General features: G+C 45.9%; 1 protein-coding gene across 4 annotated transcripts in view; it reads left to right on the top strand.

Annotated features, from left to right (window-relative positions):
* The window catches only part of UNC5C (unc-5 netrin receptor C), a 338,832-nt gene extending 325,563 nt beyond the window's left edge, over window positions 1-13,269 (top strand). For all 4 annotated transcript variants that reach the window (XM_019795351.2, XM_019795352.2, XM_002915290.4 and 1 more), the window contains 2 exons: window positions 5,690-5,868; window positions 6,667-13,269. In XM_019795351.2, coding sequence (XP_019650910.1) covers window positions 5,690-5,868; window positions 6,667-6,832 — 345 coding nt within the window. In that variant the 3' untranslated portion in view covers window positions 6,833-13,269. The remainder of the gene's footprint in view (window positions 1-5,689; window positions 5,869-6,666) is intronic.
* The last annotated feature ends 261 nt before the right edge of the window (window positions 13,270-13,530 follow it).

The raw sequence follows: 13,530 nt of genomic DNA on the forward strand, positions 1-13,530 counted from the left end.
CATGATCTCGGTGTCAGGGCGCCATGGCAACCGCGAGGAACAGGCCCTATCTCCCAGGCACACAGCACCACCCCTGCTGGCTCCGGAGGGTGTTTTCACTTTCCAGGCCCAGCAGGTCTGCAAAGTTCAATAACCACCCAGCTCCAGGGACAACAAAGGCTGCGGAATTTTGGAGGGGGGCGAGGCCGCCTGCTCCTTTGATGCTTGCTTTCAGTTCAGTGTGAACGTTTGCTGCGTGATGAAAAGCTGGGTGAGGCGCGGCGGCCAGTGAAAGGGAGCTGTTCAGTGGCCCCCGCCACCCCAGCCACCCCCAGCCCCCTCGAGGGCCAGTGCCCGGCGGGGACAGTTTTGCGAAGTGTGATCACCGTGTAAGGACCTTCGTCCTTGTGCCAACGTAGAGGAAAGATGATTTCTTTTGCAACTCGGTGGCAGTCAGAGAGGCCAGCCCTCGGTCTGGCCAGAGGCCTTTGGCCCTGTGTGACAGACAAGCACATTTCTCCGAGGGAGGGGCAGAAGTGACTGGATGGAGTCAGATGACTTTGGGGATTATAGGGCACTCTGCTGCTATTACTTCTGGGTCACTGAGTCCCACCACTGTGGTTAGCATTTGAATGCGGGTGCATGCGGCCCACAGAGGGGGGCATGTGGGGCTGGGTACTGATGTTGAGGAACGAGGCTCAGCTCTGAACAGTTGATTCTGGAGAGCCCTGAGCCCTGGATCCTCTTCAAAAGCTCCAAGTAGGGATACACTGTGACTGACAAACCGTAACCAAACAGAGAAAAGACGCCATTTGTGGTGTCTTTCTCCTGCACGGGCCTCCTTCCTAGGGTCACAGGGCTAGCTGGCAGGTGGGCTGGGGTTGCAGTTCCAAAGTGCTCTCTTCCAAGAATGAGCTGACTTGCCAGGAATGCGCTGCCCCCTCCCCCCAGCCACCCACCACTCAAGGCACTCACCAGCAGTCATTTATAAAGCCGTGGCCCTTGGCCTCTCTAGTCAGGAAGGACCTGTTGCCCCCCAGGGAGACCAGGCTGTGCTTGACATAGACCGTGGGGATGTCAAGAGTCGGCCAATTGTTCCTCACTGGGTGCTTTGGCCAGAGATTCCTTAACAAGAGACAAAGCCTTTAGTCTCACAAAGATGGAGTTGAAGAATGAAAATGTCTGAAAGAGTCAAAGCAGGGGCGTGAATGCATGCCCAAATGTAAATGATGAAAGGTTAAATTTTCTTTTTTTTTTTAAGAGGGCTGTGGGGGGGAGTAATAACAGGGAAGCTACCCTTCAACACCAAGAGGAAAAACAGTGTAGAGAAAAGAGGGAAATTTAAAGTCTCTTCAGGCCTTCTGTTTAGTGTTAGCTATACACAAAGACCTAAGGTAGGAGATTCCCAAATGGACAATTCCATGGGGATCTAGGCAATCACTTCACCCCTTTCGCCCGAGGTTCATCATGTGTAAATTGGTACAATAAAAAAGGATGAACTTTTGTGAGAAATGAAGGAGTGAACGTTAGTAAGTGCACTGAACAGAACTTGGCTCATGGCCCGTGTTCAGCCAGCGTTCGTCATTATCGTCAGTCCCGTTGATGCTGTCAGGATTTCTGCGTTCTTTGTTTTTTTTTTTTTTTTAAAGATTTTATTTATTTATTCGACTTATAGAGACAGCCAGCAAGAGAGGGAACACAAGCAGGGGGAGTGGGAGAGGAAGAAGCAGGCTCATAGTGGAGAAGCCCGATGTGGGGCTCGATCCCACAACGCCGGGATCACGCCCTGAGCCGAAGGCAGACGCTTAACCGCTGTGCCACCCAGGCGCCCCAGGATTTCTGCGTTCTTGAGTAAACTTCCTCCGCCGTCTGTGGCATCTGTCATCAAATCAAACTTTGGATTCCCTTTCTATCAAAATAATAAAATAAAACCTCCGTCAGCCACTATAAAAATAAAGGAATGAAAAATAAATCTCAATAAGTCAGCGAATCAGTATTAGTTCCCAAAGTGAAGACGCCTATCTTCCCGGGTTGGCTGATCGCACCTTGCTTCAGTTCATGGCTTTGAACCCTGGAAAAGGTGGAACTTCGGGAAGCAATATTCGTCATGTGTTTGACAAATAGATTCCCAGTAACGATTACAGTTTCCCACATTTGCAAAACCTTACAACCGCCTTCTGTACACTTTTTGTACATGAAGAATAATATTTAATGTGGTTTAAGTAACACCAGTCTGCCGAGCTTATCCCATCTACTTACTCTTCAGTTTTCGAGAGCCTGTTTAAACAACCATTAGGAAAATCTAGTTTCTTGAGGTGACTTCAGGAAGAAGAGTCAGAGCACGGGAGTGGAAAGTTGTTTCTCCCACACAGTGCTGAACCTGTGTGCTGTCAGCCACAGCAGCTGTTTGGCTAATGTTGAAAAATCATATGTTTAACTGAGGGAATCGTGGCGTCAGAGACAGATGGTACCAATATCATAAACAATTATTGTAATAAGCATTCTGCGAGAGTAAACTCGACTCTTACCTGGAAGGAAAGGAAGCTAATAGCAACTGAAAGTTTTACATGAAATGTAAATGTATATTTTTCTTTTACCTCCCAGCCCACTGTCAGCCATCTGATAAGAAGGACAAGGAATTATGCCCTATAGGGGCAGAAAAATATATTGGCACAGTAGCCAGGGCTGGTGACTCGGGCCTTGAGGGCCCACATGAAGTGGTGAAGGTTTTTACTCACTGGGAAAAAGATGGCCACATGAATATGTGGCAGACCCCCCGAGAGGCAGACCTGCCTTTACCCAGCCTTTACTTCAGGATTTCACAGTAGGAAGAGCCCTATTATTAGTCCTGTTTACCTGGAAGGAAGCTCAGCACACGAGTCTGTGGGGCGGGCTTCTGTCAGGAGACAGCGTTACCCTCCTTTGGTACTAGGAAACGTATTTTCTCTCATTTCAACAAATGTGGCTAGAGGACCTCCTGTGTCAGGGCACTGTGCTGAGTATCTTACGGGTTCTGAGGATGACAAAAATACTTTCATCTCCAAGAAATTTGAAGAATCAAAAGAAGTAGCCCATAAATACGGCCAACATGCCTAGGGCAGGCAGAAGGTAGGGACCCAGAAAAGTGCTGCGGGAGGTCCCCGGTTGGTGGCTTTGGCTGGGTTTGCTCAGGGGAGGCCCAGAGACATGTCTTTGGTCCAGACATGGTGGGGTTTGCCCAACAGAGATTAAGGGAAAGAATTATCAGAGGTATAGCCTTGGAGAAAAGGCTCTAGAACAGTGAGCAGTCCAGTCTTCGGGCCTGGAAGAAACTCTGAGACAAGTTTGAGTCATGTCCAGGCAACCGGGAGAAGGGATGGATCGGATTGTCAAGTAGTGGGAGCACAGGGGGACAGGGCCCCTCCTCCGTGTGAGGCCTGGCTGTGCACTCTGCAGGCATCCGCTCTGGGGCCTCGTAGCAGCCGATGAGGCAGGTGGTGCAAATACCCCTCACCGCGTGACCAGAAGTGGGGACTCCATGTGGCAGGAGGAGCATTGGAGGCTTCTGAATAAGAGAGAGAGAGAAAACGAGAAACATCAGTTTGACACTTAGGGAAGGTGAGTGTGACCAACTGGGATAGATGACAGGTGAGCAGCAAGGAGATACAGTGGTCAACAGCGAGAAGAATCTCTGGGCACAGAAGTCAGAGCTCCACACAGCAGACCCCTCCCTGTGCCAACCTAATCTTCACTGCCAGCAAGGGATGGTAAGGGATGGTCACATCTGGGGATGTGGTGGCTTTCCTTCAAGGCCCTGCCATTACTGTCCACATAGGAAGGGTCTTAGCATGAGTGATGGCACTAAGTTGTGGAAATAACCTGTGGTTTCTCTTCACCTCCACCTCCCCTACTCTTCTTTTTTTTTTTTAGATTATTTCTTTATTTGACAGAGAGACAGCCAGCGAGAGAGGGAACACAAGCAGGGGGAGTGGGAGAGGAAGAAGCAGGCCCCCAGCAGAGCAGGGAGCCTGATGCGGGGCTTGATCCCAGGACCCTGGGATCACGCCCTGAGCCGAAGGCAGACGCTTAATGACTGAGCCACCCAGGCGCCCCAACCTCCTCTACTCTTTACATGCGTCATTTTTTTTGCCTAATACACTTGTTGAAGCGCTTTGGTTCAGAAGCCCCCAACACAGTCTGTTGATAAACACCACCACCTGCCCCCGCATCACTCTCCTGGGCCCCTTTGTTGAAGCCCTGTGCCCGTGAGGGCAGAAGCCCTCTCTCCTCGGGGTCCCTTGGAAGGAGCTCTGCCAGGTGCAGGGAGACCACTGCAGGTCGTGTCCCCATTCCGAAACTCCAACCCCCATTTATCGGTGATGTGTTTTATTCATACCAGTCTTTTAACTGGTATGTGCTGGAATTAACCCAAAGGAGCACATGGAATCCTCAGAGGCTAGTTTGCCACTTGGGGGTCTTGAGGCCGAATACTGTGACAGCAGCCAACACCGCCGTGTGTTTCATAGCAAAGAATTGGTTTTACTCTACTGCGCCCTCCAAGCCCCCTGGATGGGCCCTGTGCGGTGGGATTGCACAGCCTAGCTGTGAGCCTTGGCAGTGGGCCCCAGAATATAGAGCTTGCTGTCCGTCTACACTGGGACACAGACAGTGGTGATCCCCACGGTGCAGCCAGGTTTGGGGGGCTCTGGGCAGGGTGGCACTGACCCCCCGAGCTGAGCCCTCTGCACAGGACCAGAGACTTCATGATGACTCCAACTGTATGTGGCTAGTGTATCCCGAAGCAGCTAATTATGTACACCACGACGTTACCTGCTTTGAGAGAGAGAGAGAGAGAGAGAGAGATGACATTTAAAGTAGATTAAGTAGATTTTCTTTTATTGCTTTAATAGTTCCCAGGCAACATTTGCTTTTGCTTTTCCAGCCAGCAGAAGTGATCAGAAAATGATTAGAGTTTCTCCTGCAGATGAAATTCAGATTTTGCATTTGTGCTGTTTTATGAGCTGAAACTATTTTAAGAGCCAATTTATGGTTTTCTCTCCTAAAATTAGATTTAACAAAAATAAGGGTGTATAGCAATTGGAGGACGCCATTAGCGCTTGCCCTAAGGCAATCTACTGTGTTCACCATTTTCCTTAAAAAATTAGTCTTAATTTGATACCATTTGGAGGAGGGCTGTGTTCTATTTCATTCAAAAAAAGCAGAACAGACTCTTCTTCTGCAGAGGTTAGAGAGGGAATTTACTTGGGCATTTGCCCAGGGCGTTCCCCTCAGGGTCAGACAGTTTCTAGAAGCTCTGAACTTCCAGCCTTCTAATATCCTATCTGTTCATTCTCAAAGTACTGCCCTTTTGAACATTTCTCCCCTCTTGAAATCTAAACCTTTCGGAGTATTGATAGTCCTCTCTCCTCCTTCATCCTGAAAAGGATGAGAGAAGAGCTGTTATTATATCACACCAGACGTCCCACCTCGCCCAGCCCAGTCCATAGCGAAAACCTAGACATCCAAGGCTATGCAAAGGCAGCCCAGAATGTCCCTCTTCTTCTCAGCCAGGTCACAGCTTTCGGCCGGGAAGAAGCCATTCTGACCAAGAAGAAGAATAGCGCTCATTCTCTTCCTCATGCTCAAAGCTAGGCATTGTGTCAGTTGGTTCAATAGAGCTTGCTTTTGTCTTTGGAAATAATGCTGGGCTGTTCCCGTGCCTGAACTACAGGAACCCACTGGCATCGATCTGCCTCTGCTGGACCCGGCTAGCACCATCACCACCATGACAGGCCCTGGTGCTTTCAGCATCCCTCCCCCCATCCGGCAGAAGCTCTGCAGCAGCCTGGACGCCCCGCAGACCAGAGGTCATGACTGGAGGATGCTGGCCCATAAGCTGAACCTGGACAGGTGGGTGTGGCCAGGCTTCGGGACTGGTTTCTGTTAGACACAGAGTTCCGAGGCTGGTAACTGTTAGACTTAGGGCAGCGCTGGTTGTTGTTGTTGGTTTGGTTTGGTTTTTCCCAGCCATCCATTTACTTTTCGTTCTGCAAAGCTGTGTATTAAGCTTCTTTTTTGTATCTTGCACCATGGTCTTGCAAACACATAGTCAAAAGAGCTTCAGGGCTTATCAGACACGATAAGTATGGAGTTTTGTGATCCACTTTGCAAAGCTGATGGGCTAAATCCCCCTAAATAATACATCCCTTCACTTAAGGTAATTGTCTTTCCTCATCTCCTATTGAGCAAGACCTACCGCTGGATGCTTAATTAACATGCTAATCAGGGCACTGACACTGAGTTATTAAGAGACCTCGAGAGCCTCCTCTTTGTGGCATGTTGCCACCACTGCCAAGCGCAAGACATGGCATGACCTGTCAGAGGATCAGAGCGGGGGCTGGAAAGAAAACATAAGTGTCTTGATTTCCTGTTTAGGATATGACCCAGAGACATCTCGTCTCTTAAATTACCTTACTCAGAGTTGAGGTTAACAAAGGTAAACTTCGCTGTTTAAAACCCCTGTCTGGGGCTGATCTAATTAAGTGTGTGCTAGTTATTTAGGACGGCTCTCTGTAAACCACAGTTTCTCCAGTGGGAGCCGGATACTTAAAGGACAGACGGAGAGACGGAAGGGGGTTAGTGCAAACTGCAGAGAAAATAGATCTGTGCCTTTCACCATTCAGCACACTTTCCCATTCCCAATTACAGGTATTTGAATTACTTTGCCACCAAATCCAGCCCGACTGGCGTAATCCTGGATCTCTGGGAAGCACAGAACTTCCCAGATGGAAACTTGAGCATGCTGGCGGCCGTCCTGGAAGAAATGGGAAGACACGAAACGGTAGTGTCTTTAGCAGCCGAAGGGCAGTATTGACCCAGGCCGGGACTGGAAATGAAGGACGGGAACGCACTGGGGGGGCTGTGGCTGTCCAGGGCATCGCCGTTGAGAAGGAAATCCAGAGTAGACCATGACCGAGGAGGCAAGACTGCAAGCGGGAGAGAGAAGGAAAGCAGACGCGACTGCTGACAGACATGCCCACTTCACCCGGACCTCATCACAGGACTTAAGGACAATTGTGTAAATTTGTACCTTGAATTTAGAAATCAACCTAATTTTCCTCTTAGTTGGGCTGTATGCTGTGTGGTACAGGATCTTACAGTTTCCTAGGAAACGCTTTTTATTGCTATCCAGGTATATGGATAAACTTTCTTAACTAACCCAATTTCTACAACGTTGTTTACATCAAATTGGACAGGGATGCAGACACTGTCCATGGCTCGTTCTATTTTTGTTTAAATCATTTGAAGCTGAAGCTGTGGACGGTTTTTTGTGTCTATTTCAGATTAGTAATTTACAGAGAAATCACAGACTTTTGCTACAAACTGTGCACATCAAGTGTCTCAGATCATCCTCCCATCGGTGTTCTGTTTCTAGAACCTGCAGAACCAGTGTTACTGTTTGTATCAGGGAAGTGGAGAATCTAAGTATAAAGGAGAAAGAGCTAAGATTCCTTACTCCTTGAGGGTACCCATCTGGTCACCCTCTGGAAATAAAGCTGTAGCTTTGCAGGGGAGACCGGGATTCATGTTCAGCCACACAAACAAGCATTTCTTCACCACATACGTGTTTGTAAGATGCAATTTGAAGTTTTGGGTTTTTTTTTATTAAAAAGGGTATTATTATTATTATCACTATTATTATTATTGATGAGTATTTACAAGTATTCTAGTAAAAGGATTTTCTTTTAATTTCTGTTTTTGTTAGCAGTACTGTTAGTATTTAGATATTGACTAGACCTGCCTCACCTTCTGACGTAATAAGGTGGGCGTGGTCACCAGTTTAATTAAACAGGCTTTGCTTCCTTGACCTTTTATCTTTCTAGCATCCTTCTGGCCCAGAAACATAGTCAATGCTTACTGGCTTTGTCAGTCTCTTCTTTCAGCTGGCTCAGGCAAGGTCTTTCTCCCCCAAGTCTTGTTGTGAGAAGCATTCTCTACTGAAGTTCACTGAATATTGTGGTTCTGTGACTGCGCACTGACTCCCCCCAGGTACTCTGTCTGCTTGAGAGGCTGTGTGCGTGGAGGAACAGCCTCTGAGCTGGCCCCTGGAAAACCGGTTCTCATTCTGGGTTTGTCATTGTCTAGCTATGTTCCCCTGGGAAAGTCATTTAACCTCACTGGACCTCAGGTCCCTCACATGTCAAGTGAAGGGCTGGAAGTAGTAGGTCTTGCCAAGGTTCTAAAATGCTGGACCCCTACTGTGATGTCTCCAATCTCCTTCATCAGTCTGAGGACCACCATGGACTCTGACCTGGATCATTTAAAGAGTCAGCTAGTCTCTTGCCCAGGCTACAGTATGCCTTCCAAATAGCTCCAGCTTGGAAGAGGAGGATTCTAACCTGTAACCTATTTGTCACGCTTTCAAGCCTTGTCTTTGTGCCTCTCGCCAAGAGACGACAACCCTTTATCATTTTCTTTCCTCTCTTGGGACCACTTGCCTTCCTGACTGATTGCAAATTATGTTCTATTATTGTAATCAGACTTCCTTAAATTAAAAAAAAATTAACCGAGAAGCAGTCAGAAGACTACTTTGTGTAAACTATGGTATTTCCTTAGAACTGTCACAGGCTCTTTGTTTTAACGCAGGGTCTCAATTCATTCAGCAAGTGGGATATAAAGGGTCAGCAGCCCAGGAGCCAAGCCACAATTAACACAAGCACCCATGTGGATGAATCAGAACCTTCGAAACATGGCTGTGGTTGACGTTTGGGCTGGAGGTATACAGGTTGCTGACTGGAGTTGAATTCGATATCATTCTATATATTTTTCCCCCTTCTTTACGTGTGTATTTCCTCTTCTGTTTTGGTGACTTCTTGATATTTCCCAAGACTCCTCCGTCCTCCTCACTGAGGAACTACTGGTACTCTGGTATGGAGCCTCTTCTCTCATCCCTTTTGTTTCTTATCTCCTGTTTGAGGCATTTATTCTATAACCTGTCTCTCCCACGCCATCCCTGCATCACACATAAATATATGTTATGCTGATGTGAAAGGAAGAGTTTGCAGTAATAAACAAGTTCAGTGGATAAATGTTTGGACCAATGCATATTTGACCAAAAGATAGTGACACTGTATTCTACATAAAAAGATTTTCAAATAGATATTTTTTTAAAAGGAGGAGGGGGAGGAAAGAGAGCTATTGTCCATTACTTCAATTGAAATAACTTCTCAAGATTGCTCATCGTTACTGGTTTGGGAGCTGTCACCTATGGAAATCAAGAATTAAAAATCTGAAGGATGCTCAAAGGAACTTCCATGCCTCATGAAAAGGGAAAAGTGGTTGATTCCTTCTAAGTGAGGTACTCATCTGTCATAGAACCTGTTATGTTCCCCATCAAGTGAATGGCAACTCCCTTATGTACAACACACCATTTATGTCAAATAATTTTCACTACGAATTCTGATTTCCTTCTCCTTTGGAGTAAAATAATAGCTGTTAGATTGCTCTCAAACTTGGAAGGTCCAGACTCAACAGTTCATCTCACAGAGAGCCACTTCATCGTTCTATGTGACACGTACCGCCTAGGGCTTCTCTACAGCTAAGGGGGAAGGACGTGCTTACTTCCTTTGGATGGGGAAAAAACCCCACCTATCGCTTGTGCATGGTGCCATCTAGTGGTGCACGACACAACCTACCCTGAGTGTAACAAAAAGTCACTAAAAGTTGACAAAGGGACTTAAAGGTAAAGAGTCAACAGGACCTTTATGACAGATAGCTGTGGGTAAATTCTCACTTCAAATATATAGTTATATATAGTTTTCTTATTGTCACACTCTTTTACTTAAATTACCCATACCAAAATTACATTGAAGCTAGTATGTCATCAACTCCTTCACACATTTTAGGTCTCTAGTTGGTTTTTGGTAATAGAAATGATAAAAATACATAAATATCTGTGTAAAACAGTTTCTGAAGAGTTGCCGTTTTGAACATTTACATTTTTGATTGGGCTCTATGTGTTTTGAATCTCCTTACTTTTAGTTCTCTAATATTTATTTTTGGAAATGTTTAAGAAGCATCCACTTCGAAATGTTTTATATATGCAAATCAGAGAACTGTGTCTAAGGAGGCAGCAGTTGTGATTGCTAACCCAGAACTAGAAAGAAACTTCCTTTCTTCTGAGTTTGGCTGTCTAAAGGTAGAGGTTTCACCATATTTTCATTTTCTTCTCACCACATTCATTAAGCTTTCCTTAGAGTGACCTGGAAGGAATAGAAGTTGGATTTAGAATTGATAAATGGACACATGGTGATGACAGACAAGTAGCAGCTAACAGCCTTTCCACAAACTGTGTGGACTCCAACGTGGTCACTCACTTCTGCTAAAAGGAAAAATCCCCACCCTCACATGAGCAATACAAGCTTTTCCAAGGCAGGGCACGATTTTGGGTGAGGTATCCAGTATTAAACTGTTTAAACCGCTCCCCATTTTCATATATACAATTATTTTAGGGATTTTACTCTCCTAGCTTTCAACCAGTAGAGCCATTTTTAGGAAGAAGTCACGGAGTCTGAGTTTAGGACACTCTGCAAATTAGACATTCCATAATTGTTTTAAAAGATATTTCTCCTCTAAGCTAGATACCTTCAAAGTAAGTATTCAGATGATGGAATCAAGACTTTTTACTTCTGGAAAGGAGCAAATGAAGCTCTCATCTTACGTATCCCCATGTCTGTCACTGTCAGGACCGCAGCGGCCATGCTTTCGCCCCACTTCTGTCATCAGTGTGTGAGGAAGGGAGCCAGGAAGGTGATCACTGACTTCCCAGAATTCACAAGCCTTTGCCAGTATAAGGTCTGCCCCCATGGGGCCAAGCAAATAAAAACTATATGAGGACCTGCAGAAGAATGTAAAGAAAGTAGAAAAAGTTTACATGTTGAATTTTCAGTCTTCAAGGTGAATGTGAGCGTTAGCTTTTGCCGAGCCATTGCTCTGGACAAGTTCTCAGTTTCACGTAGAGACCTCGTATCAGTCCAAGGCCAATGAGGGAAAGGATGACCATGGAAGCAGCTGAAATGAAACTGGGTTTTACCCGTCTTCTTTGAGAGTAGAGGAGCTTTTGTGAATCAGAACATTGTTGCTTAAAGCCAATTATTTGTAAAGATGATACTGGTCAGTGAGCATTAGATTTTATAGATCCAATGAAAAATATTTTTATTATTGATTATCTCAAGGTAATAAAACATTTTTTTACCTTCCGAGTGCCTCATAGGACCAACTATTACACTTTGGGTTTTTAGTTTTTGTGGGTTTTTTTTTTTTAACCTTACTGAGCTAATGTTGACTAAAAAACCTTAGAACTTTGCCTCTGTGCAATGAAGTGCTGTTTCTCTACCCTAAGAAATCTATTTGTATAATCTCTGGCTGTAATGATCACTTTGAAAGATTTCCCTTGCGTCTGTAATGATTTTTTTAATGAAATAAGGCATAAGGGAAATAAATACATTGCAATCAATGTTAATTTAAACCTGTGTCCATACAGGTCAAATTACCCAAATGGAGTCATACGTGTTTCCAGAATTCATGCCTGAAACCTGCTATTTTTGAAAAGCAGGGAGATGGCATTGTAGGTCACTGGGTAGGTTTTCCTCACGAACTAGGTCTGACAATTTACTTCCTGATCTGTCAGACTTATTAGCCCTGTGGTTGCCCCCATTGTCAGAAATCCTACTTAAAAAAAAAAAAAATCTGTCTTCAAAAGAGTTCACGGCTCCCAACCTTTCCGGTAGGTTGTCCCCTCCCTGTATTGATTTGTGGTGGGATAGTAACGGTCTCAACTCAACCAAATGTAATATATGCCCCTAGGCCTATTTTAGAAAGGTTGAGGGAGGCATCACTGGGACAAACCAACAGGAACTCGTACTCGTACACAAAACCATACAACTGTAAGAGGCCATTTCCCAGCTGGCTGTATACTTAGACTCTCGGGTACTGAAGAGCTCTTCTGGAATCCCCAGTTGGGAATCTCTGCAGAACATCGCAAGAGTTGGGGGCCGCCCATTGTTGAGAAGAAAGCAAGGAGGCTGCCCCAAGATACAGTCGGCTGCCCACCAGCCAAAGTGTTTGCGGCTGTGTACCAGCCCCTTCACTTGCCATTTCAGATTTGTGCCTCAGCAAAATGATAATTGCTTAAGGCCATAAGACTTCAGGGTCCCTTATAAATATTCTCAAGTTCCATGTGTCACCCTTCGATCCCAAAGATCTGCTGGAACTGGCACCATCAGAGCTGCTGTTGAACCTGATGGCACTGACCCAGGAGGGACTAACCCTCATTTTTGGAGTTCAGAATGTGAATTGAAGGCAGGTATCGCTGAGGGGTAGCCTAGGAGTCAATGAGCCCTTGACCTCTGAACCTCGGCACTATGGTGAGGCAACATCCAGGAATCAACCTGAGCTATCTTCTACATGTTAAAACAAACCTGTCTCAAAACAGCTCAAAAGAGTGAGAAATTGACAGCCAGTAGAAAATGCCTTTGCCTTTCTATATTCTTAAAGTTCTCATGTGACGCTTGTAATTGTAGGGGTGTGAGTTCAAGCGCATACCCCTCCTGGCCTCGGGGAATAAAGAGGACAGCAAACAGAACAAGTTGAGTGAGTGATTTGCGTTCTCCCCTTCACTCTCTCCTACACCTGCTCTTGGTAGTGAAGCCCTTGCCCTCCAGACTGAAAGCATTTAGCCCAATTGCAGGGAGTGTCCTCACTGTGTATGTGTTGGATGTCAGTGTTGGATGTGTTCATCGAGTTTAATGTTGAGCTGTAGTGAGTTGGTGACCTTCCTCTTTGCTCTTTCTAAAGAAGACAAGCAATGTTTGTCAGAGAAAAATCCCCAGCAGTCTGTGAAGAGCCTGTGTCGTCCACCTGCTGTTCCCTTTGGAACAAGTTCAACTGCAGAAATGTCGGATTGAGATTTTGTGCTTTGTCACTTTTCTTTTTGAAACACAACACAACTTAGGCTTTTCAGATATGGAACACTTCTTTTGTTGTTGTGGAGTTCCCTCTTGCTGTATCTTCTATGCAATTCCTTTTCTAGAAAATCCCTGGCGGAGGAGTGCTCTCTGGGCATCCCATCCTCCCTGCTGTTGGGTGGTGGAGGTGAGGGGTGCCCGCTCTGGGTGGGGTTCTTCTCTCTCCCTGCTGCCTCTTCCCATTTTTTCCTGCAGTCCCTTGGTTTGTAAATTGCCTGCGTTTATTCTGTCAGCCAACATGTACAAAATGTAAGAAAGAATTTTTAAACAGGTAATAAATTATATTTATAAGCAACAGAGAGTGCTACCTCTTTTGTTTCTATTCTTTTCTTTCTTTCTTTTTTTTTTTTTTTTTACAAGTAGGCTCATGCCCAGTGTGGAGCCCAACGGGGGGCTTTGAACTCACAACCCTGAAATCAGGACCTAAGCTGAGACCAAGAGTCAGACCCTGGGGCACCTGGGTGGCTCAGTCAGGTAAGCATCTGCCTTCGGCTCAGGCCATGATCCAGGGGTCCTGGGATCGAGTCCTGCGTCGGGCTCCTTGCTC

The sequence above is a fragment of the Ailuropoda melanoleuca genome, chromosome 11 (genome assembly GCF_002007445.2).
Source record: "Ailuropoda melanoleuca isolate Jingjing chromosome 11, ASM200744v2, whole genome shotgun sequence".
In the NCBI taxonomy this organism is placed as follows: Eukaryota; Metazoa; Chordata; class Mammalia; order Carnivora; family Ursidae; genus Ailuropoda; species Ailuropoda melanoleuca.